At 44.4% G+C, this 22,185-nt stretch overlaps 1 protein-coding gene across 1 annotated transcript in view; it reads left to right on the forward strand.

Moving 5' to 3' along the window:
• The first annotated feature begins 3,024 nt into the window (after window positions 1-3,024).
• The window catches only part of UBE2QL1 (ubiquitin conjugating enzyme E2 QL1), a 65,591-nt gene continuing 46,430 nt past the window's right edge, over window positions 3,025-22,185 (forward strand). Inside the window, exon 1 of the mRNA XM_077269690.1 lies at window positions 3,025-4,197. Within this exon, the coding sequence (XP_077125805.1) occupies window positions 3,430-4,197 (768 nt within the window). The 5' untranslated portion in view covers window positions 3,025-3,429. The remainder of the gene's footprint in view (window positions 4,198-22,185) is intronic.

Consider the following 22,185-nt stretch of genomic DNA (forward strand, 5'->3'; position numbering starts at 1 on the left):
CCCCCACTAATGACCGGCCGGACCCTCAGCGTCACAGTCCACCACACACCACAAATGACCAGCCGGACCCTCAGCATCATAGTCCCCCACACCCCACAAATGACCGGCCGGACCCTCAGCGTCACAGTCCCCCACACCCCACAAATGACTGGCCGGAGCCTCAGCATTACAGTCCCCCACACCCCATAAATGACCGGACGGACCCTCAGCATCAAAGTCCCCCACACCCCACTAATGACCGGCCGGACCCTCAGTGTCACAGTCCCCCACAAATGACTGGCCGGACCCTCAGCATCATAGTCCCCCACACCCCACAAATGACCGTCCGGACCCTCAGCGTCACAGTCCCCCACACCCCACTAATGACCGGCCGGACCCTCAGCGTCATAGTCCCCCACACCCCACAAATGACCGGCCGGACCCTCAGCGTCACAGTCCCCCACACCCCACAAATGACCGGCCGGACCCTCAGCGTCATAGTCCCCCACACCCCACAAATGACCGGCAGGACCCTCAGCGTCACAGTCCCCCACACCCCACAAATGACCGGCCGGACCCTCAGCGTCATAGCCCCCCACTAATGACCGGCCGGACCCTCAGCATCACAGTCCCCCACACCCCACAAATGACTGGCCGGACACTCAGCGTCATAGTCCCCCACACCCCACAAATGACCGGCAGGACCCTCAGTGTCACAGTCCCCCACACCCCACAAATGACCGGCTGGACCCTCAGCGTCACAGTCCCCCACACCCCACAAATGACCGGCCGGACCCTCAGCGTCATAGTTCCCCACACCCCACAAATGACCGGCCGGACCCTCAGCGTCACAGTCCCCCAAACCCCACAAATGACCGGCCGGACCCTCAGCATTATAGCCCCCCACTAATGACCGGCCGGACCCTCAGCGTCACAGTCCCCCACACCCCACAAATGACCGGCCGGACCCTCAGCGTCATAGTCCCCCACACCCCACAAATGACTGGCAGGACCCTCAGTGTCACAGTCCCCCACACCCCACAAATGACCGGCCAGACCCTCAGCGTCATAGCCCCCCACACCCCACTAATGACCGGCCGGACCCACAACGTCATAGTCCCCCACACCCCACTAATGACCGGCCGGACCCTCAGCATCAAAGTCCCCCACACCCCACTAATGACCGGCCGGACCCTCAGTGTCACAGTCCCCCACAAATGACTGGCCGGACCCTCAGCGTCATAGTCCCCCACACCCCACAAATGACCGTCCGGACCCTCAGCGTCACAGTCCCCCACACCCCACTAATGACCGGCCGGACCCTCAGCGTCATAGTCCCCCACACCCCACAAATGACCGGCCGGACCCTCAGCGTCACAGTCCCCCACACCCCACAAATGACCGGCCGGACCCTCAGCGTCATAGTCCCCCACACCCCACAAATGACCGGCAGGACCCTCAGCGTCACAGTCCCCCACACCCCACAAATGACCGGCCGGACCCTCAGCGTCATAGCCCCCCACTAATGACCGGCCGGACCCTCAGCATCACAGTCCCCCACACCCCACAAATGACTGGCCGGACACTCAGCGTCATAGTCCCCCACACCCCACAAATGACCGGCAGGACCCTCAGTGTCACAGTCCCCCACACCCCACAAATGACCGGCTGGACCCTCAGCGTCACAGTCCCCCACACCCCACAAATGACCGGCCGGACCCTCAGCGTCATAGTTCCCCACACCCCACAAATGACCGGCCGGACCCTCAGCGTCACAGTCCCCCAAACCCCACAAATGACCGGCCGGACCCTCAGCATCATAGCCCCCCACTAATGACCGGCCGGACCCTCAGCGTCACAGTCCCCCACACCCCACAAATGACCGGCCGGACCCTCAGCGTCATAGTCCCCCACACCCCACAAATGACTGGCAGGACCCTCAGTGTCACAGTCCCCCACACCCCACAAATGACCGGCCAGACCCTCAGCGTCATAGCCCCCCACACCCCACTAATGACCGGCCGGACCCACAACGTCATAGTCCCCCACACCCCACAAATGACCGGCAGGACCCTCAGCGTCACAGTCCCACATCCCACAAATGACCGGCCGGACCCTCAGCATCATAGCCCCCCACTAATGACCGGCCGGACCCTCAGCGTCACAGTCCCCCACACCCCACAAATGACCGGCCGGACCCTCAGCATCATAGTCCCCCACACCCCACAAATGACTGGCAGGACCCTCAGTGTCACAGTCCCCCACACCCCACAAATGACCGGCCAGACCCTCAGCGTCATAGCCCCCCACACCCCACTAATGACCGGCCGGACCCACAACGTCATAGTCCCCCACACCCCACAAATGACCGGCCGGACCCTCAGCGTCACAGTCCCCCACACCCCACAAATGACCGGCCGGACCCTCAGCGTCACAGTCCTCCACACCCCACAAATGACCGGCCGGACCCTCAGCATCACAGTCCTCCACACCCCACAAATGACCGGCCGGACCCTCAGCGTCATAGCCCCCCACACCCCACTAATGACCGTCCGGACCCTCAGCACCACAGTCGCCCACACATCCCACCGAACCATTGCTTTAGATGCAGCGGTGTCAGGCAGACATCTGCTGATGAGAGGAGCCGGACCTCAGGGGTCTGCACAGCATGTAAGGCGCTGGTGGTCTGCTGACAGGTGGGCAGGGGCTTCTGCTACTGGGGGCCCCACTGAATAATGTATATAACGGCAGGCTCTCAGACTGGGCACTCATCATTGTGGGTGAAGTGTGGCCCTCAGCCTGCAGATCAGCATGTCTGTCCGTCTGCTTCTTCCTGTACCAGGAATGACTGCTAGGAAACTGGGTCAGCAGCAGAAGAAATGGAGCCCTCGCTAATCTGCGCAGGCAGGGCTCGGCTGGAAGGTGTAACCTGTTCGGTGCCGCTCCAGCCCCTCACGATGCAGAATAGCTGCAGACCCGGCGATTTAGGATGCAGCGCAGGTAACGGGGGCGGGGCGGTGACGGGCAGTGGGCGGGGCCAGTGCAGGACTCGGCTGCAGCAGCCAGTGGTGTGTGCGGCCTGTGTGAGCTGCAGCGCTCCGTCCCTCCTCCGGAGCTGTCCGTCCCTCCTCCGGAGCTGTCCGTCCCTCCTCCGGAGCTGTCCGTCCCTCCTCCGGAGCTGCCCTCCCCTCTTTGTGAGGGCTGCAGATAAGAGACAGGAGGGCTAGGACTGGCAGCAGCAGCAGGCGACCACTGCGATATCACTGCACCACAGCATGCCGCTGCCAGGGAGGAGGATGCCCGGGCCACTGACGACACCTCTGTAGGGAGCGAGCAGGGGGCGATGCCCGTGTGATTGGGGGCTGTGTGTCCGCTATGCCAGCATAGTGCCATCCGAGGCTCCGTCTCCGCGCACAGCATCAGCACTCTCACATTGTGCCGCACTGGAAAATGGCCACACTGCTGCGGAAAATAGGACTGATCCGTCTCCACGACCGAGATACGGAGGACCCCAAGCATCACCACCACCATCACCAGCGCAGCCAGCAGGGATCGCTGAAGAAGGGCAAGAACTGCAGCAACAAGCAGCAAGGGGGCTCCGCGGGAGGCAGCGGCGGCGCGGGGGGCTGCAGCACGGAGGGCATCCTCAGCCAGGCCGACCTCAAGGGCAAGAAGAACGAGCAGTGCCACAAGCACGAGAAGAGCAGCGCCAAAGAGACCAGCACCCCCACTATCACCAAGGAGCCCAAGCAGCAGGGGGGCGGCACTGCAGGAGGGGGCAACAAGCCCAGCGGGGGCTCCGCACTGCAACCGCTGCTGCCCCCCAACAGGCAGCACTGCACCCAGGTGAGGAGCCGGCGGCTGATGAAGGAGCTCCAAGACATCCGCAAACTCAGCGACCGCTTCATCTCGGTGGAGCTGGTGGATGACAGCCTGTTTGACTGGAACGTCAAGCTGCACCAGGTGGACAAGGACTCCACCCTGTGGCAGGACATGAAGGAGACCAACACGGAGTTCATCCTGCTCAACCTGACCTTCCCGGACAACTTCCCCTTCTCCCCACCTTTCATGAGGGTGCTGAGCCCCAGGCTGGAGAATGGCTATGTGCTGGATGGTGGAGCTATCTGCATGGAGCTCCTCACCCCCAGGGGATGGTCCAGTGCCTACACGGTGGAAGCAGTTATGAGACAGTTTGCAGCCAGCCTAGTTAAAGGGCAGGTAAGTGTGAGGATCAGTCTTCCACATTCTGTCATGGGCAGTGGTGGTGCCAGCCTTCTCCTAAGTCTTTCCTAGATGTTCCACCATTGCTTATCCATATGGTCCACATTCTGTCATGGGCAGTGGTGGTGCTAGCCTTCTCCCAAGTCTTTCCTAGATGTTCCACCATTGCTTATCCATATGTTCCACATTCTGTCATGGGCAGTGGTGGTGCCAGCCTTCTCCTAAGTCTTTCCTAGATGTTCCACCATTGCTTATCCATATGTTCCACATTCTGTCATGGGCAGTGATGGTGCTAGCCTTCTCCTAAGTCTTTCCTAGATGTTCCACCATTGCTTATCCATATGTTCCACATTCTGTCATGGGCAGTGGTGGTGCCAGCCTTCTCCCAAGTCTTTCCTAGATGTTCCACCATTGCTTATCCATATGGTCCACATTCTGTCATGGGCAGTGGTGGTGCTAGCCTTCTGCTAAGTCTTTCCTAGATGTTCCACCATTGCTTATCCATATGTTCCACATTCTGTCATGGGCAGTGATGGTGCCAGCCTTCTGCTAAGTCTTTCCTAGATGTTCTACCATTGCTTATCCATATGTTCCACATTCTGTCATGGGCAGTGATGGTGCCAGCCTTCTGCTAAGTCTTTCCTAAATGTTCCACCATTGCTTATCCATATGTTCCATATTCTGTCATGGGTAGTGATGGTGCAAGCCTTCTCCTAAGTCTTTCCTAGATGTTCCACCATTGCTTATCCATATGTTCCATATTCTGTCATGGGCAGATCACATGTAGGGTGCCATTACCGAGCTTGTACCATTAGGTATTCTGCAGACCTGGTAATGTAGTAGCCTTATGTTCCTACACCGGTCCAGCTCTTTTCTGCTCCCCACTATTAGCTCTACCAGACCTACCGTGAAGTGTCATCCCTTGTGGAGCTCATTGTACAATATGGCACCCTTGACAGGTGAAATCTGAGGCTGTAGAACAATCGCCACCTATCTGCTGCATATCTACTAAGGTTTTATCATCATCCTTTATGGTTTATTGTACCCGATCTGCCAATACAAGCCGGTGGGACCCCATGGAGAACAATTCCCGAGCCCTAGGTGCTGATGTGATATCAGGCCTGGAGCATTGTTCTCAGATCATCAGTGACCTCCACAAGATTGGGAAGATTGTAATGAGCCAGTGACCACTTGCTGACCTCAGATTTTCATTCATTGTCTAGCCTTTGTCACTTATTTTCAGATCACATCTGCTTCTGAGATTGAGATTACAGCACCCAGAGGAATATTATGTAGAGTGAGGTTTGCTTTCCTCAGGCACTTCCACCATCGGTGATTGCAGAATCCAAAGTGCTGGTTTAACCCATACTGGTTTTGTGCCTGATATGTCTTATTTGCTTGGTGTGCAGAAAATGGAAGTTATGTTCTTGTGATGATGAGATAGACTAAGAACTGCTGATCATGAGGTACAAGCTTGTTATCACCATTGATACATGGCTGGTGATACTATGTCTAATGGAATTGATACATGTCAATGGACTTTTGTTCATTGAGCCGACAAGCTATGTGATGGGTGGTGTTACAAAGGACGCAGGCTAAAGAAAGAGCACTCGACCGTAATTGATGGTCACTGCGTTCCGTAGACATTTTCAGGGGCTAACCCTCATTTTCTTCCTAGTGTTTATGAAATTGAACCAATTCTCTAACTTTGCCTATATCTGAGCCAAATGTTTGATATAAACCCAATAAAATATATTCTGAATTATTATTTTTTTTTCAATGGGGCATCATGTACCAGTATAATATCGACACTCGTACATTCTATATCTGCACATGTTACAATAGGTAGTAGCCACCTTACCTAACGCCATTGTCATGTATACAGAATCCGTCGTGTTTGTATGTGCTGCCCCATCACACCACCATCCGCTCTTCTATTCCTGCATATCGATTTCTGAATTACACGACATTGCCCAGAATTATCACTGGAAATGTGAATTTTTCCATATCTGCTCTATGAGGGCACAGCTGATAAGACATTTCTAGATTGATAAATTGGAAATATAAATATTGGCGAGGGGGGTTTTAGATGATGAGTGGCGTGAATGGAGAAGCTTTTATGATAAAGGTTATATTCAGTGTAAAAATGTGTGATGGTAAACGCATAGAGGAATATACAGTCATATATGGGGAAATGAGCCAAAGTCGATACTGGGAGCCAAGCAATAAATGATGAATCTCTGCATGTACTCTACCCTCAGCCTGAGCACTCTACCCTCAGCCTGAGCACTCTATCCTCAGCCTGAGCACTCTACCCTCAGTCTGAACACTCTAACCTCTGCATGCGCACTCTAACCTCAACCTGAGCACTCTACCCTCAGCCTGAGCGCTCTACCCTCAGCCTGCACGCTCTATCCTCAGCCTGAGCACTCTACCCTCAGCCTGAGCGCTCTATCCTCAGCCTGAGCACTCTACCCTCAGCCTGAGCACTCTACCCTCAGCCTGAGCACTCTACCCTCTGCATGCACACTCTAACCTCTGCATGCACACTCTAACCTCAACCTGAGCACTCTACCCTCAGCCTGAGCGCTCTATCCTCAGTCTGCGCGCTCTATCCTCAGCCTGCGTGCTCTATCCTCAGCCTGAGCACTCTACCTCAGCCTGAGCACTCTAACCTCAGCCTGCGCACTCTACTCACTGCCTGAGAACTCTATCCTCAGCCCGCGCACTCTATCCTCAGCCTGCGCACTCTATCCCCAGACTGAGCACTCTATCCTCAGCCTGAGCACTCTATCCTCAGCCTGAGCACTCTACCCTCAGCCTGAGCACTCTGACCTCAGCCAGAGCACTCTGTCCTCAGCCTGAGCACTCTAGAATTACTCTAAAGATATTTTAGGATAAATAAATATAGGAAAGTATCACGTACATAATATACTGTACAATGCACATTGGATATTTTTTGTTATGGAAATACACGTAGAAATCCAATCCCAACATCCCTATTTTGAATAAGAAGCCCCCAAAATGGACAGCTGTTATTACCAGGGGCTTCAATGTGTGTGTGCTAACACTGCAGTAAAAAAGAAGCGTACTACAAAGCAATGAAATCAGTAGGCGTGTATTGTTATCAGTGGTGACCTCTCATAGGCAAGAGCTGAGGAAGGAGATCGTTCCTGACGGCAGAAGCCCCCTCAGTGACCCACCAAGTACATATCTGATTATCTTGAGGAGCCTCCTCTTAATAAAAGGGATCTTGAACAGAAAGGATGGGTTGGGCTGTGTACACACTGCGTCACCGACACCACTGAGCTGTGCCCTTGTCATTAACGTCATGCTTTGCCTACAGGGCCGTTGGCCAATCCCATTGGCGTTTTTGTTTTCGGCATCCATGATTAGCTCTTTATGCATGATGCCATTTGTGGCCTACCAGGACGGCAAGGGAAGCCAGCTGTTACAGTCACCATTGTCTTTTATGTTACTAAATTAGTGCTGGAGGCCGCACCTTTTATATATTTCTTTCACATCCTTCAGATTTGCCCTAGTTTATGGTTGTTGTCAAAATGCTTCCTTACATAGGAGATTGTAAGGGTATGTGCACACGTAGAATAGTCCACTGCGGATTTTTCCGCAGCGGATTTTATAAATCCGCAGGGCAAAAACACTGCGGATTTATCGCAGATTTACTGCAGATTTACCGCGTTTTTTGTGCGGATTCCACTACGGTTTTACACCTGCGGTTTTCTATTATGTAAAACCGCTGTGGATTCCGCACAAAGAATTGACATGCTGCGGAATGTAAACCGCTGCGTTTCCGCGCGTTTTTTTCCGCAGCATGTGCACTGCGGATTGCGTTTCCCATAGGTTTACATTGTACTGTAAACGCATGGGAAACTGCTGCGGAAGCGCTGCGAATCCGCAGCAAAATCCGCAGCGTGTGAATATGGCCTAAGGGTCTATTCTGCCGTCTCATGCACATCACTACAAGGATTGACGCGTCTTCTGTCACCGCAGAGGGGGAGTGGTTTCAGTATAAAAAAGAGTCTGACATTTCCATTGTAAGGAAAATGTAAAATATGCACATACTTATATTTTTAATGTCTCTGCTGGTCTCTGATTGCTGTTAGTATAGCATTGGGCTGTGCCAACACGTGACCACACTGGCTGTAGCAGTGATGCCATTATGTAAAGCACCTGAATACTGCACTGATGTGAACAGGGACCAGCATTAAAGGGAATGTGTCACTATGAAAATGCAGTCTCATCTGAAGGCCTCATGTTATAGCGCTGAGCAGATTCATATATAGATTTGTGATCAGATATTCAGTATAACCCATGATCTAACCATTTAATCCCTTTTTGGAATTTTCGGTCCAGTGGGCGGTCCCCCTGCCCTACAATGTGGTGCCTGCACGTTGGATGGCATTTTCTCTTTAACCATTTAACCACTGCCGCCAGATCAGTGGGATATCTAAAAGGAAACTGTCCATTTGTTATTTTACACCATAAGCATAGTTTTATAGAACTGAAAAAACCCTTCAAGGTGTAGGTGAGTCTTAAAGGGGGGGTCCACCCCAGGGAAATCCTTCAGCAGGCTTACTGAATGCCAACAGTGTGTATCATACACAGTGTTGGGATGTGGCTCTGCTGGCCGGTTTTAGTGGCCGTCACGTGTCCATAAGTACCGATTCACATGCTGACTAGCTTCTCGTCCTCACCATTCATTAGAGCATTGAAAGGAGCAGATGAGAAGCTGCAAGTATGCGAATCGGCACTGCTCGCCAAAACGATTGCCCTGGAGTGGCATTTGAAGCCATTTTGGTTATATATATATATATATATATATATATATATATATATATATATATATATATATACATATATGGAATGAATGAAAAAGTGATTTTATTCTGAGTGTTATTATCATATTTCCTCTGTGTTTACCTGTATGGTAAAAATATCTAATAATCAGGTGACTTTTTCCAGGATTTTGAGGTGTTTATTTATTCATTGTTGGCAGGTACCAGAGTCGTTCCATTTCCAGCAATTATCGGTTACGTTTTGGCTCTGGTCCTGGTGCCCTGTTACAATCACTGGAGCATATTACCCCAATTCCTCTTCCAGAGATCAGATTAAGCATCTGATCCCCTGCAGCGTTCCCCTTCATAATTGCCATCATTTGCTCAATAGTTGTGATAAAATGGCATTTCCACATTAGGGTAAAGCTTCATTGTCAATGTCCTGAAATCCTGATAAAGTGTAAATGAGCCTTTGTTTTCTATTGGCCTTTGTGAAGCTTTTAATTCCTGTGTTTTAGGTTTTCATAGCTATGTGTGAGGGCTGTCGTGTGGGTGTACTGCAGAAATGAAAAATAATTGTTTTTCAGAGACTAGTCGTACTGGTAAAAGAGGTCTTTGAAGGCATGCCGGCTTCTAGATGCATTCTTCAGTAGAAGGAAGCTTTTCTATATTCTGTGCCGTCCTTAAAGGATATATACAGCCAGAAATCTGGGATTACTCCAGGCTTGTAGTCCTGCCTTCAGATTCTGGAGGAAGAAGTTGTCAGGCATAGTAGCTCTCTTGGGGCTAATTTCGCTGTCACCCGGTCACCTAGAGGGTCACGCGGTCACCTAGAGGGCCACCCACCTTCCATATCTCTACTCATCTGAGCTGGAAATCCCCAAACTCTTGCTGTACCGATACATGCTGTATTGACTCTGCCTATGGGGCATGATCTAGTATTAGTGACCAGTGATTGTGCATTTGTCTATTAGGGATGTGTCCAACAAACCAAAACTTTTACCCTTATTTATTGCCTTTAAGGTTACAAGATGTAGTAAAAGTATAAATTGCAAATAGGATACACCATTTAAAACTTATATAGATAAAACAGGTACGCTCGTTACAAAGTAAAAGTCACCAAGAACAAAAAAATAGTAAAATAAAAAACTATTTTACTGAAACTATAATAACCCCTTACCACCACTTTCAGTTTTATTTTATTTTTTTTAACCAATCTTTTGACCATAACTTTTATTCTTCCGTTGAGCCATATGAGGGCTTGTATTTTTTAATGGTGCCAGGTTTACACTGCTAGAGCACTATTTTTTTTTTAGCAGGTGTAAGGTGTAGTAGAAAAAGTCAGCACTTCCTCAGTTCTCTGAGATTTGTCTTTCGGGTTCTGTTTGGTTGGAAATACTTCAATAAAACTTTTTTTTTTGTTTTGTTTTTACAAATTAACCTTTTTGAGTTGCCAGACTTGCCTCATTGAGAGATTAGATAATATTTTCATTTTGGAGTGCAAACTTTTAATCAATGTTTATTCCATGTTTTTGAGAGGATTTATGAACAAAAAAAATGGTTTATTTTTTTTGTTTTTAATATATATTTTTTTTTAGCAGCGCTGGGAGTGGATGGTTATGTGACCCAATAAAGGGATCTTCATGATTCCAGCCACATTCAGACTAGACTGTGTCTCTTGTATTGAGCCAGGCCACCCCCATCTAGTCGGCACATAACCATATGTATGCAAATCGCATACTTGCGGCCTCCAGCCTGCCAATCCTGGCCCTGGCACTAGTGAATTCCCACAGCCCACAGTCTGTGCGATGTGAGAACTCACAAGTCTGCAGTAACATAAAGTGACAACACACTTGTAGCCTAACACAGGACAACCCCTCTAACGTACACGTAATGTCTGCTGTAAAGGGGAAGGGCAGCTATCATACCACTGTACATAAATGACCAATGTCAACAAGAGATTAAAAAATCCATATCATTGTATACATTTAATTTATAGCAAAATTGCTTTACCCCGGCATGTGGAATCCGTGAGTAATCTACATAGTATGATAATCCACCATTTTTTTCAATCACTGCAATATAATGAGGAATTTTCACAAAACCGAAAGCAAAAAACTGAGCAGATAGAACAAACTTGGAAATAACTTTGAAGTTAAAGTCGTTTTATTTTGGGATGTCTTTCTGAAGGTTTTCCACTCCTGAAAGTGAGTTTTATCTACTTCTCAATAACTATCCAATAATCCAAAATATCCAATAAGCTGGCACCTGCCATGCCCCTTTTCTGTTTTGCTGTTTAGATGCTGGAATCGCTTTTCCTCCACACGTAATGAATGTCTCCCGATCCTTTGTAAGGTCTTTCGAAGGAATAAATCATGCCCCAGTTCTTTGTATTGAGCACACATGTATAAATACATATAAATGAGATTGCATCTGAGACTAAGCCCAACGTTCTCAACTTCTCATTATAGGAGAGGCCTTCCATCCTTTTGAACCATCCTTTTTCATATTTCCTTTTTAAAATCTGGCACCAAAACTAGATCCCATATTCTAGATGTGGCCTCACTAGTGATTTATAAAGAGGTAACAATACATTGGGATCGTGGTATTTTATCTCTCTTTTTATAAATCCTAAAATCTTGTTTGTGGCTGCTGCTTGACATTGAGTACTGCTGCTCAGCTTACTTGTAACCAGAATACCCAAGTCCTCCTGTTCTGAAATCCCGAGTATGTTTTCATTTCATGTAAATTCAGCATATTACTCCATCCTAGGTGCATTACTTTACATTTACCAACATTAAAGTTCATCTGCTTTCTTTGTTCAGGATACCAGCTTATCCAGGCCTTCCTGTACTCTTTTACGTTTAATTCCATACATAAGGACACTATTAGGGTATGTGCGCACGATGCAGATTTAGTGCAGAATTGGTGCAGATCTGCAGCAGAAACGCTGCAGAAGTGCACTGTGATTTACAGTACAATGTAAATCAATGTGAAAAAAAAAGAAGCTGTGCACATGGTGCAGAAAAATCTGCGCAGAAACGCTGCAGATTTCAAAGAAGTGCATGTCACTTCTTTTGTGCAGTTCTGCAGCGTTTCTGCACCCCTCCATTATAGAAATAAAATCTGCACAAAAACGCACTAAAAACGCATAAAAAACGCAGCTGCGGATTCTGCCAGGAGATGCAGATTTTGTGCAGAAAATTCTGCACCTCTTTTCTTACGTGTGCACATAGCCTTATAGATATTAAAAAGAATTTGGCATAAAACAGATCCTTTACGTCCCCACTGCTGATTTGGTCCCATTTAAAGAATGGAACATTTACAGCTTTTGTTTTTCCTGTCCCTTAACCATTTTTTTACCAATGCGCATATAGTGTCCCCAAGTCCCTGCTTTTAACTTCAGTATAAGGCTGCTGTGTGGTACAGTATCAAATGCCTTTCCATAGATCAGATACATTTCAAGTGCATGACCAACATGCAGAATTGCACTTATCTCCTCCAACATTTTGGTTAAAAAACATATCTTTCAAGAAACCACGCTGGTTAGTATATATATTCCCTTCTATTGTTAGGTCATCTCTTCTAAACCTTCAAAAATTCTGTACACCCCTGATGTCAAACTTATTGGATGGTAGTAACCTGGAACCACCTTCTTACCACATCAGCCACCCTTCCATTTTTGTGACACCAATTGTAATTCAAGAAAGTCTAAAATGAGATACAGTGGTCTGTCAATTACTAAGCTCAACTCCCTCAATATCCATGGATGAATGCCTTCTTGCCTGGGAGATGTGTCAATATTACATTTGCTCAGATGCAGGCGTACTTCTTCTTGTGGTGTTAATAATTGGTGCTCAACCTTGATTACACCTTTAGTGAATAATATATGCCACTTCCTGCTCATTTTGTCAGCACAGATCTAAAGTACACGTTTAACCCTTATAGAAGGGCAGATTTTTATTTTAGTGCTTTGGTTTTTCTTATATTTTCTCCCCTTTATCAAGAGCAATATCATTTTTTTTTTCGACGTCATAGCCAAATGTGCTCTTGTTTTTTACTGGATGAGTTGTAGTTTTGAATAACATTTGAATTGACAGTGACAATTTGAAGTGTTTTGAAATGGTAAAAACAAAAATATTCAACCATTGTTTTTAGGGGTATTGTTATTAAGGTTTTCATTATCCATTAAAAAAACAGGCAACATGGTACTCCAGGTCAGTACCATTACAATGGGACCAAATATCTATAGTTCTTCTTTTTTTATTCTGTTTTTTTTCAAGTGGTGAAAAAAAATCAGAAATGTATAAAAATAACTAAAAAAAAGGGTGGGTGGTTGTGTTACCCTTCTCTGAGACCCATTGATGGAACTACTGCTACGACAGTATACTGGCTGTGTATCAGTGAGCCAACATCTCCCAGGTATGTATGGTGCAGGCTCAGCACCTGAGCACGCTGCATACACTTGTGACGTACCATTGCATGACACGCCTGGTATGAGTTATTATATCAGACTTGTATTCCTGTGGTCCTCTTTTAGTATTTCTATATTATCTTTTTTTTTTGTCTTTTTGACATTTATGCAATTATATAGTTAGTACAGTTGAAAAAAAGACAAATGTTTATCGAGTTCAACCGAGAGATGGTAAAGTACATAGGGAATGGGGTATAGGTCCATAATGCATCACCCAGTCTGCCCTAAAGAGCATATTCTTCCCTCCGGATCCCAATTGTTTGTCAACTGTATCAACATTCAGAACAAGTATTTTATTTTACTGTGACTAATATATAATTTTTTTTTTCCGCTTGGGAAAGGTTTATACTTCAGTAACAAAATGTTGCCATTGTGGGCCAATAAACTGTCACAGCTCTTTGATGATATTGGCAATCAGCACAGGTTTTTAGTTGGATTTTACAAAAACGCATACCTCCATCTTTTTATTTTTTCCTATCTTGTCCTTAAGCTTCCTCTTTCTTTCTAAAGAAGCTTCCCGCACTGGCAGTATTTCTGAAAACAGCACCTTGAAGGTCCAGGATTTTAGATTCTCTTATGATTTCTTAAAATGATTTTCAAGTACAATCCATCTCCCTCTAGCCTTATCATTGGTACTAGAGATGCGCAGATCAATACACAAGACTGCAGTCCATCGGCCGGGTCAGTAGTCTCTTGTTCCTGGACAGAAGTCTCGTGAATATCAGTGGTTCGGCTTTTGATTAGCTGCGCTGATATGTATTAGTAGATCATAAATCTATAATCACAAATTTATCCTTTATGTTTTGTTAACATAATATCATGATTTTATTGAAATTACAGCTATTAGGGTCTAACACATAAATTATAGGTTTCCACAATTGATTTTTGTACATGTAAGGAACGTGGATTTGGCTGTTTTTTGTACTGTTTTCTAATGATACATTTTCCATGTAAAAAAAAAATGGGTGAGAGCTTTACAAATATGGCGTTCTGCCTAAACATCATATTTTTCTATGTATTTTCTATGGAAAACGGCATAAATTTAGATAAATCTTTCCTAGTGAGCTCCAAATTACATACTTCTATTCACACTGTAAATAATAAAGCTGTATCTGACTCTCTCTCTTAACTAGGGTGAGCTTAATGCATATACAAAAGATACATTATTTATGGCTACTATTGAGCTATACAGTACAGACCAAAAGTTTGGACACACCTTCTCATTTAAAGATTTTTTCTGTATTTTCATGACTATGAAAATTGTACATTTACACTGAAGGCATCAAAACTATGAATTAACACATGTGGAATTATATACTTAACAAAAAAGTGTGAAACAACTGAAATTATGTCTTATATTCTAGGTTCTTCAAAGTAGCCACCTTTTGCTTTGATGATTGCTTTGCACACTCTTGGCATTCTCTTGATGAGGTTCAAGAGGTAGTCACCGGGAATGGTCTTCCAACAATCTTGAAGGAGTTCCCAGAGATGCTTAGCACTTGTTGGTCCTTTTGCCTTCACTCTGCGGTCCAGCTCACCCCGAACCATCTCAATTGGGTTCAGGTCTGGTGACTGTGGAGGCCAGGTCATCTGGCGTAGCACCCCATCACTCTCCTTCTTGGTCAAATAGCCAATACACAGCCTATCGGATTGCTGATAGATGCTACCAATCAAGTGCGAGCGGCGCCATCTTGGAGACAATTTATCTTTTTTCTAGCAAGATGGCGGCACCTGTGCAGTAGCAGCTATAGGTGATGTGATAGATGCTACTGTGCAGGTGCCGCCATCTTGGAGGAGGCAATTTTATAGTAAGATGGTGCTGCCGGCGCCTGTGCAGTAGCAGCTATTGGATTTCCAATAGCTGCTACTGTGCAGGCACGGCAGGTGTCATTTTAAAACAGTTTTTTTTTTTCAATGAATTTATGGATACCATCAAAGAAAATAATTAAATGTACATTATAAATGCGATCATGCTGCAGCACAGGAGGAGGCAATTTTTTTTCTCTAGCTGCTACTGCGCCGGCATGGCCAGCACCATTTTCAAACTGATTTTTGTTGTTGTTCATGAATACCATCAAAGTAAAGAATTCAATACACATTATAGATCGCATGATCATGCTGCAGCGCAGGCGTCTCCGCCTGCCTGCAGAAGGGAATTTTTTTTTTTATTTATAATATTCATTATGTAAGTATCTTGTAGCGTTACTTCTCTAGTGCCTAAAACAAGACACAATATTGTGGCTGATGTCTTCTGTGCAGTGCTAGGCACAGCCCATGAGCAAGACTGATACTGTTCTGTGAATAATTAAATCAAACTTTCTTAATAAATATATATTTTTTGCTTTTTTCTTAGCACTATGCAATATTTGTATATTACATGATTTTACTATAAGAACAGCCTGAGCATTGTACTGTACACACCCAGACATACCTCAGACATATTTTGTTCAACTCCGTCAATCTGTTTCAAACGAGATCTTTCATTGATTTCACACCACCCAAACAGCTTGTTAGCACTTGATAAATTATGACGTAGTATTTGTACAGTTTGCCAAGCTACAAATGCTATAAGGTGAAATTGGAGAAAACATTTCAGTCAGCTTTGGCTTTGCCAAGACATGGCGCAAATCTCTGGAAACCGAATTCTGCATATGTCGAGGTATTAAATCATTGGCTGTCACTCTTCGATGCTGGATAGTACTAGCCCTTTAATTTTAGTGCTGAGTTTTGAAAGCATTGACATATTTTCAGTTTTAAAAAATGTTCCATTGTGGAAAATAGCGGTACTAACAACGTTTGCATCCTGTAGAGGCACCGTACTTTATCTGACTCCTGTTTGCTATTAACAGAAGTCTCTTGTGGTGAGAAATGGAGGAATATCGAGAACCTTTTATGGACAGGTCAACATAGTTCAGGCATCATGCGACTATTTCAGCTGAAGCTAACTATTGGTACTAGTAAAATATAATTCTTTAAGAGTAACCTTTATTTTAATTTGTATTTCATAAATCTATAGTAAATCACATGAAAAACAGCAAATTTTAATACAGTGCTCAGCATAAATGAGTACCCCCCCTTTTGAAAATTAAGATTTTAATCAATATCTCACTGAATACAAGAACCACATCCAAATTTCTGTACAATACAAGACTGAGTTTCATAGAACAGTTTTAACCCATAATATGAAGGTTATGTTAATAATATAACTTTTATTACAGAATCTTCAGTTTTACTCAAATTAGTTAATGCAAAGATGAATATTCCACGTCAAAAACAATGGCATCTAGTATTTTGTATGACCTCCATGATTTTTAAGGACAGCACCAAGTCTTCTAGGCTTGCAGTGAACAAGATGGTGACATATTGCAACATCTATCTTTTTCCATCTTTCAAAAACGACCTCTTGTAGAGCCTGGATGCTGGATGGAGAGTGATGCTCAACTTGTCTCTTCAGGATTTCCTATAGGTGTCTGCCTCCCAAAAATCTGAATAGAAAGTGATCGAAAAATGTTCTGCAATAAAAACGTCAACTCGTCTCTCCAAAAACAAGCCTTCATGACTCTGTCGGCAGAAATATAGAACAATTATAGCTTTCAAAATATGGCGATGTAAAAGCTTGTTTTTGCAAAAAAGAGTCTTTAAGTGTGTGACAGCAGCCGAACGAAAAACCCTAATATAAATCTGGTATTGCTGTAATCTCACCGACCTCAAAAATAGTCATCTAATCACTTTACCATACGAGGAACGGCATAAAAATGAACAAAACTAACTGTTCACCTACTGTTGATTTGTTCATTCTTGCTCCCAAAGATCACAGTAAGGCTCACATTTATCCTACGCTCTGCGCTGAACGCTTACACCGGAGTTTCCATGTAAATATCTGAAATACGTGATTCAGATCCAATCCCCAGAGGAAGATTCCCTATAATGAGGCAGATGGAGGCACTGTGGACGCTGTCCGGCTGTGTTCATCTTTTTAAGAGTGCAGTCAGACACAGTTTTGTGCACTTCTGCAAAGAAGGACACTGATGAACAGAGGACAGATGAAATCCAGAGTAATTCTGCTGCCTCATTATAGTAAATGGATCCCTCGGAGGTTTCATCTAAATCACATCACTCGGGAGATTAAGCTGGAAACCCTAAAGTAAGTGCTCAGCATAGAGCGCCGGATAAATGTGATCCTAAATGTTTTGCAAAATGTTGTTCAGCATAGAGCACTGGATAAATGTGATCCTAAATGTTAAGTAAAATGTAAAAAAGATGCTGTTAAATTGTGTGATTTAAAAATAAATAAATAAAATGCAATACAAAAATACAGTAGTAACCTAATTTACTGAATAGAAACAGAAATACTACAGAATTTCTATCAAAAACTCACCAAATACTCATGGTGAGAATGTAATCTTAATATCACCGGTGGTGAGGTGACATGTGAATCATAAGCAGCACATGTGTTATTTGTTGCAATTTGTTGTGTTTGCTTTGTACCTGCTGATCACATATTCTACTGCGGATGTTCAGTGATTCACCTTCAGGCCACCTTTGTTGAATACATTATTAATCTTACTGTCTACCTCATGTGTTCAGTAAGGCAGCTCATTTTCATGTCTTCGGACAGAGTATAAACAAATTCACTGCACTGTAAAAATACTACACTGGCAGGTGAACCAGAAATCCAAGGAGCGGATACTTTGTTTTTTTTTAAGGTAAAACCTAAAAGGGTGGCCAGGCAGTTATAATAGAAGTGGAAAAGCCACAGAACTGTAACGGCAGGGTTATAAGATTATTTTACTGAAATGAAGGTGATATATTTGTGCAGCCCTAGCTATTGAAAAAGCAGAAATTTACAGCTCTAATTTTAGTTTTCTAGGCATTTCTGCATCACAAATATTTGTTGCAATCCTTATGGATATTATCTTCCACAGCTTTCATCTATCTAGCTAGGAAAATCCAGACGGCTTAGATTTATTTACCCTCGTGCATAATGGCAACGTTTTGGCTCAAATAAGTACGGTAATTGAGCTTTTGTCAAGGTGCAGTGCCATATAAAGGGAAGCGCTGCCGAGTCATAACCTCCTCCCATTTATATTTTTATTATTTATTTTTAGAGCACCATTGATTTCATAGGGTAGGGGCTACATACAAAATACAGATATAAATTACAGTGAATAAACTAATAGTGACAGACTGCTACAGAGGAGAGAGGGACCTGCCTTGCGGGCTTACAGTTTACAAATAATCACAGCCTCCTCCCACCTAAATTAATGACCAGTTGCAAAATTGGAAAAGGGGGGTATCCATGGAGTGTAGTAGGCTGACTTTCATGGCAATGGGGTGTGGCTTCAGAAATCAAGTAACACATAACTTGTGAAGACTACATTACTAAGTTGTAGTAGAAATAGTCTCTTGTAGATGTTGGTGCTCAGAAGGAAAAATTACCGATTTCCAGAAAAAACCATCGGCACTCAAAACAAGACACTTTGGGTATATTCAAATTGAATCAAAAGATTTTTAATTCACAGCCGATGGTTGAAAATGACAGAGCATAGTTTCCAACTTTTCGGCACTTAGGCCTTTATCAAGGATGTCTATGTATGAAATAAGACCATAATGAAACCAAAAATTAGCAAAAAACCTGCTATATCTAATTGAGTCCCATTAAATTTAATTTATCAATATGAATATGTACAATACGTTTACTCAGCTGGTCAATATACATGAAATCATTTTACATTCATTTTATGTAGGAGTGAATCATCTTCGAAATACATCCAATGAAATGAAGGTAAGGGTAAGCATATATACATAAACACAAGCCAGTGGGATAATACAGGTAAATAATTTCAGTCTGAGTAGCCGTGGTCTCTGTTTCAGGGAGTGATTCTTATCTGTAGAGATCATGACATGGGAATCCCTCAGAATCCCAGAGGAGGAGAGCAATCATGGATGTTGGGGGAAGAAAGTCGGTGTTTGAAGCCCTATGTGTGTGAGTTCCCCACTATATGTCTAAGCATAGGAAGGTTACTGTGAAGAAGAAAGACAAATGAGCTAGATACAAATAATGGAGAGTAAAGGGTTACCCTGTCCCATGGTGCGTCAGCTTGCTGTCCAGAGCGATGGTGGGTGTATAATGGGGGCTCCACACTGGTTTTTAACTTGCCGGTTGTCGTCGGCACTTTTGGGTGCGACACGTGTTCGGGACAGGTCATGTAACCGAGGGTGCAGTCTGTCGGAGAGTGCTGAGCTGCCGAATGCAGTAGTGCGCATGCGATACACATCGTGAATGAGGATGGTATCATTATGCTCATAAAACAACATGAGACAAATGTTTAAACATAAAGAATGAATGACAGGTGACTCCAACATGGTCCAAAGAAGCCTTACACCATAAATGGGTGAGTAAAGAGTTTTTAAGGGAATTAAACTAAAATAGGAACCACAATATGAAATGAATTGGGAGAAAAAAGGTGTTATGAAGAAAAGGAGAGAGGATAGCGGGAAAATAAGGAAAACAAAATGGAAAAGGGGGAAAAAAGGAAAACAAGGGGGAGAGGGGGTGAACAAAAAGGAAGAATGAGGAGAAAAGAGAAAGCGGGGAAGGGGACAAAAGGCGAGTGGAAGACGGGGAGGGGGAAGAAAGGTAGGAGGGAAAAGGGTATGATAAATGCATTAAGTGATGTAAAAATGGGTCAGTGGAGGAGAGGGGGAAAAAAGGGGTTAGGAATCAGAAAAATAAAAAAAAGGGAGAAAGAAACGTGGAGGGAAAAGTCGAGGGGTTGATGAGAGGGAAAAGAAAGGAAAAAGCAAGGGTTAGAAAACAGGTATGAAAAGAGAAAAGAGAGGAAGGAAAAATAGGGAACTATTTTTTAAGGAAGAATTGGAAAACCTATTGCTAGGTTCGGAAATCACTGTGTCATCTAAAAGATAAGATAAACAACAATTACCTTCGAGGAAAAGTTATAAAACCAAAAAGTCATGAAACGGGGTAAAACGAATTCAAAAGAATGTTATTTAAAAGAAGACTTCATATTCTCTATTCAACCCCCTGGGTTCCAAGGTCTGTAAGGTGTATATCCAATACGCTTCTCTTTCTCTCAACATCCTGACCCTATTTCCAGCCCTTCTTAAGATTGTTACACTTTCGAGTACCTGATATTTCAGTTGGGCCACAGTGTGCCTGCTGAGGCAAAATGTGCTGGGATAGGTAGCATCACTCTTTTACATCAGATAGTCGATTTGTGTTGAGAGATGCGGTCTCGGATATGCTGGGTGGTCTGACCAACATAGCCGAGATCGCATGGGCACTTGATGAGGTAAGTCACATGTGACGAGTCAAACGTGAAGAATCCCTTGATGGAGAACCATTTACCCTATCTTGGATGCGTAAACGTATCACCTTTAGTAATATTAGAACACTGAAGGCAGTGTAAGCAGGGGAACATTCCCTGTTTTTGTGTGAGAAGAGTTCTCTGACAATTAATGAGTTTACTGGAACCAATATCAGTCCTAGCTAAGAGATTCTTGGGGTTGGGTTGTTTTTTGTTACATTTGAGGGGATGGTTGTTAAGTTCAGGGATATTGGGATATGTTTTCCCGAGGAATGACCAGTGTTCATTGATGCAGCCCTTTATAATCTGCATGTAGGGTTGTTCATTTGGAAAGACAAGGTGATACAAATTTCCCAGCTCGATAAAAACTCAACCTTTTCTAACTTTGTGCCAAAAAACAGCAGCCATCGGTTCTTCTAAGTAGCTTCATAGCACTCTGAAAATAAAAATGGTGGAACCTCACAAAGCAGGGAAAGGGTATATGAAGATAGCAGTGTTTTCAAGCTGCCATTTTCTTAGTTTGAAATGTAATTAAGGAATTGCAGTTAACAAGAACAGTGGAGGTCAATATAAGGTCTGGAAAACCAAGGAAAAATTCAGTGAGAACTGCTCGTAGGATTGCTAGAGAGGCAAATCAGAACTCCTGGCTTGTCTGCACAAGACCTTCAGAAAGATTTAGCAGACTCCGAAGTTGTGTTACATTGTTCTACTGTTCAGAGGCACCTGCACAAATATGGCCTTCATGGAACAGTCATCAGAAGAAAACGTCTCCCCATAAAATTCAGGGTAAGAAGTTTGCAAAAGAACATCTAAACAAGCCTGATGCATTTTGGAAACAAGTCCTGTCAGCCAATTATATTAAAATAAAACTATTTGGCCACAATGATCAAAGGTATGTGTGGAGAAAAAAAGGGCACATGATTTTTAGGAAAGCAACATTTCGCCACCCATTGCAGTAAGTGGCACGGGGAACATTTCATGGGTAGAGGGAAGAATGGATTAAATGAAATTTCAACAAATTCTTGATGCAAACATAACACCATCTGTAAAAAAGATGAAGCTGAAAAGAGGATGGCTTCTTAAAATGGACAATGATCCTAAACAAGTCAAAATTCACAATAGACTACCCCAAAAGGCGCAAGCTGAAGGTTTTCAATGTATCTCACAGTCTCCTGGTCTGAACATCATTGCAAATCTGTGACTAGACCTCAAAATAGCAGTGCATGCAAGACGAACCAGGAATCTCACAGAACTGGAAGAATTTTCCGAGGAAGAATGGATGAAAATATTCTTGGCTGGCTACAAAAAGCATTTACAAGCTGTGATACTTGCAAAAGGGGGTGCTACTATGTACTAAACATGCAGGGTGCCTAAACGTTCGTACTGA

The sequence above is a fragment of the Ranitomeya variabilis genome, chromosome 6 (genome assembly GCF_051348905.1).
Source record: "Ranitomeya variabilis isolate aRanVar5 chromosome 6, aRanVar5.hap1, whole genome shotgun sequence".
Lineage (NCBI taxonomy): Eukaryota > Metazoa > Chordata > Amphibia > Anura > Dendrobatidae > Ranitomeya > Ranitomeya variabilis.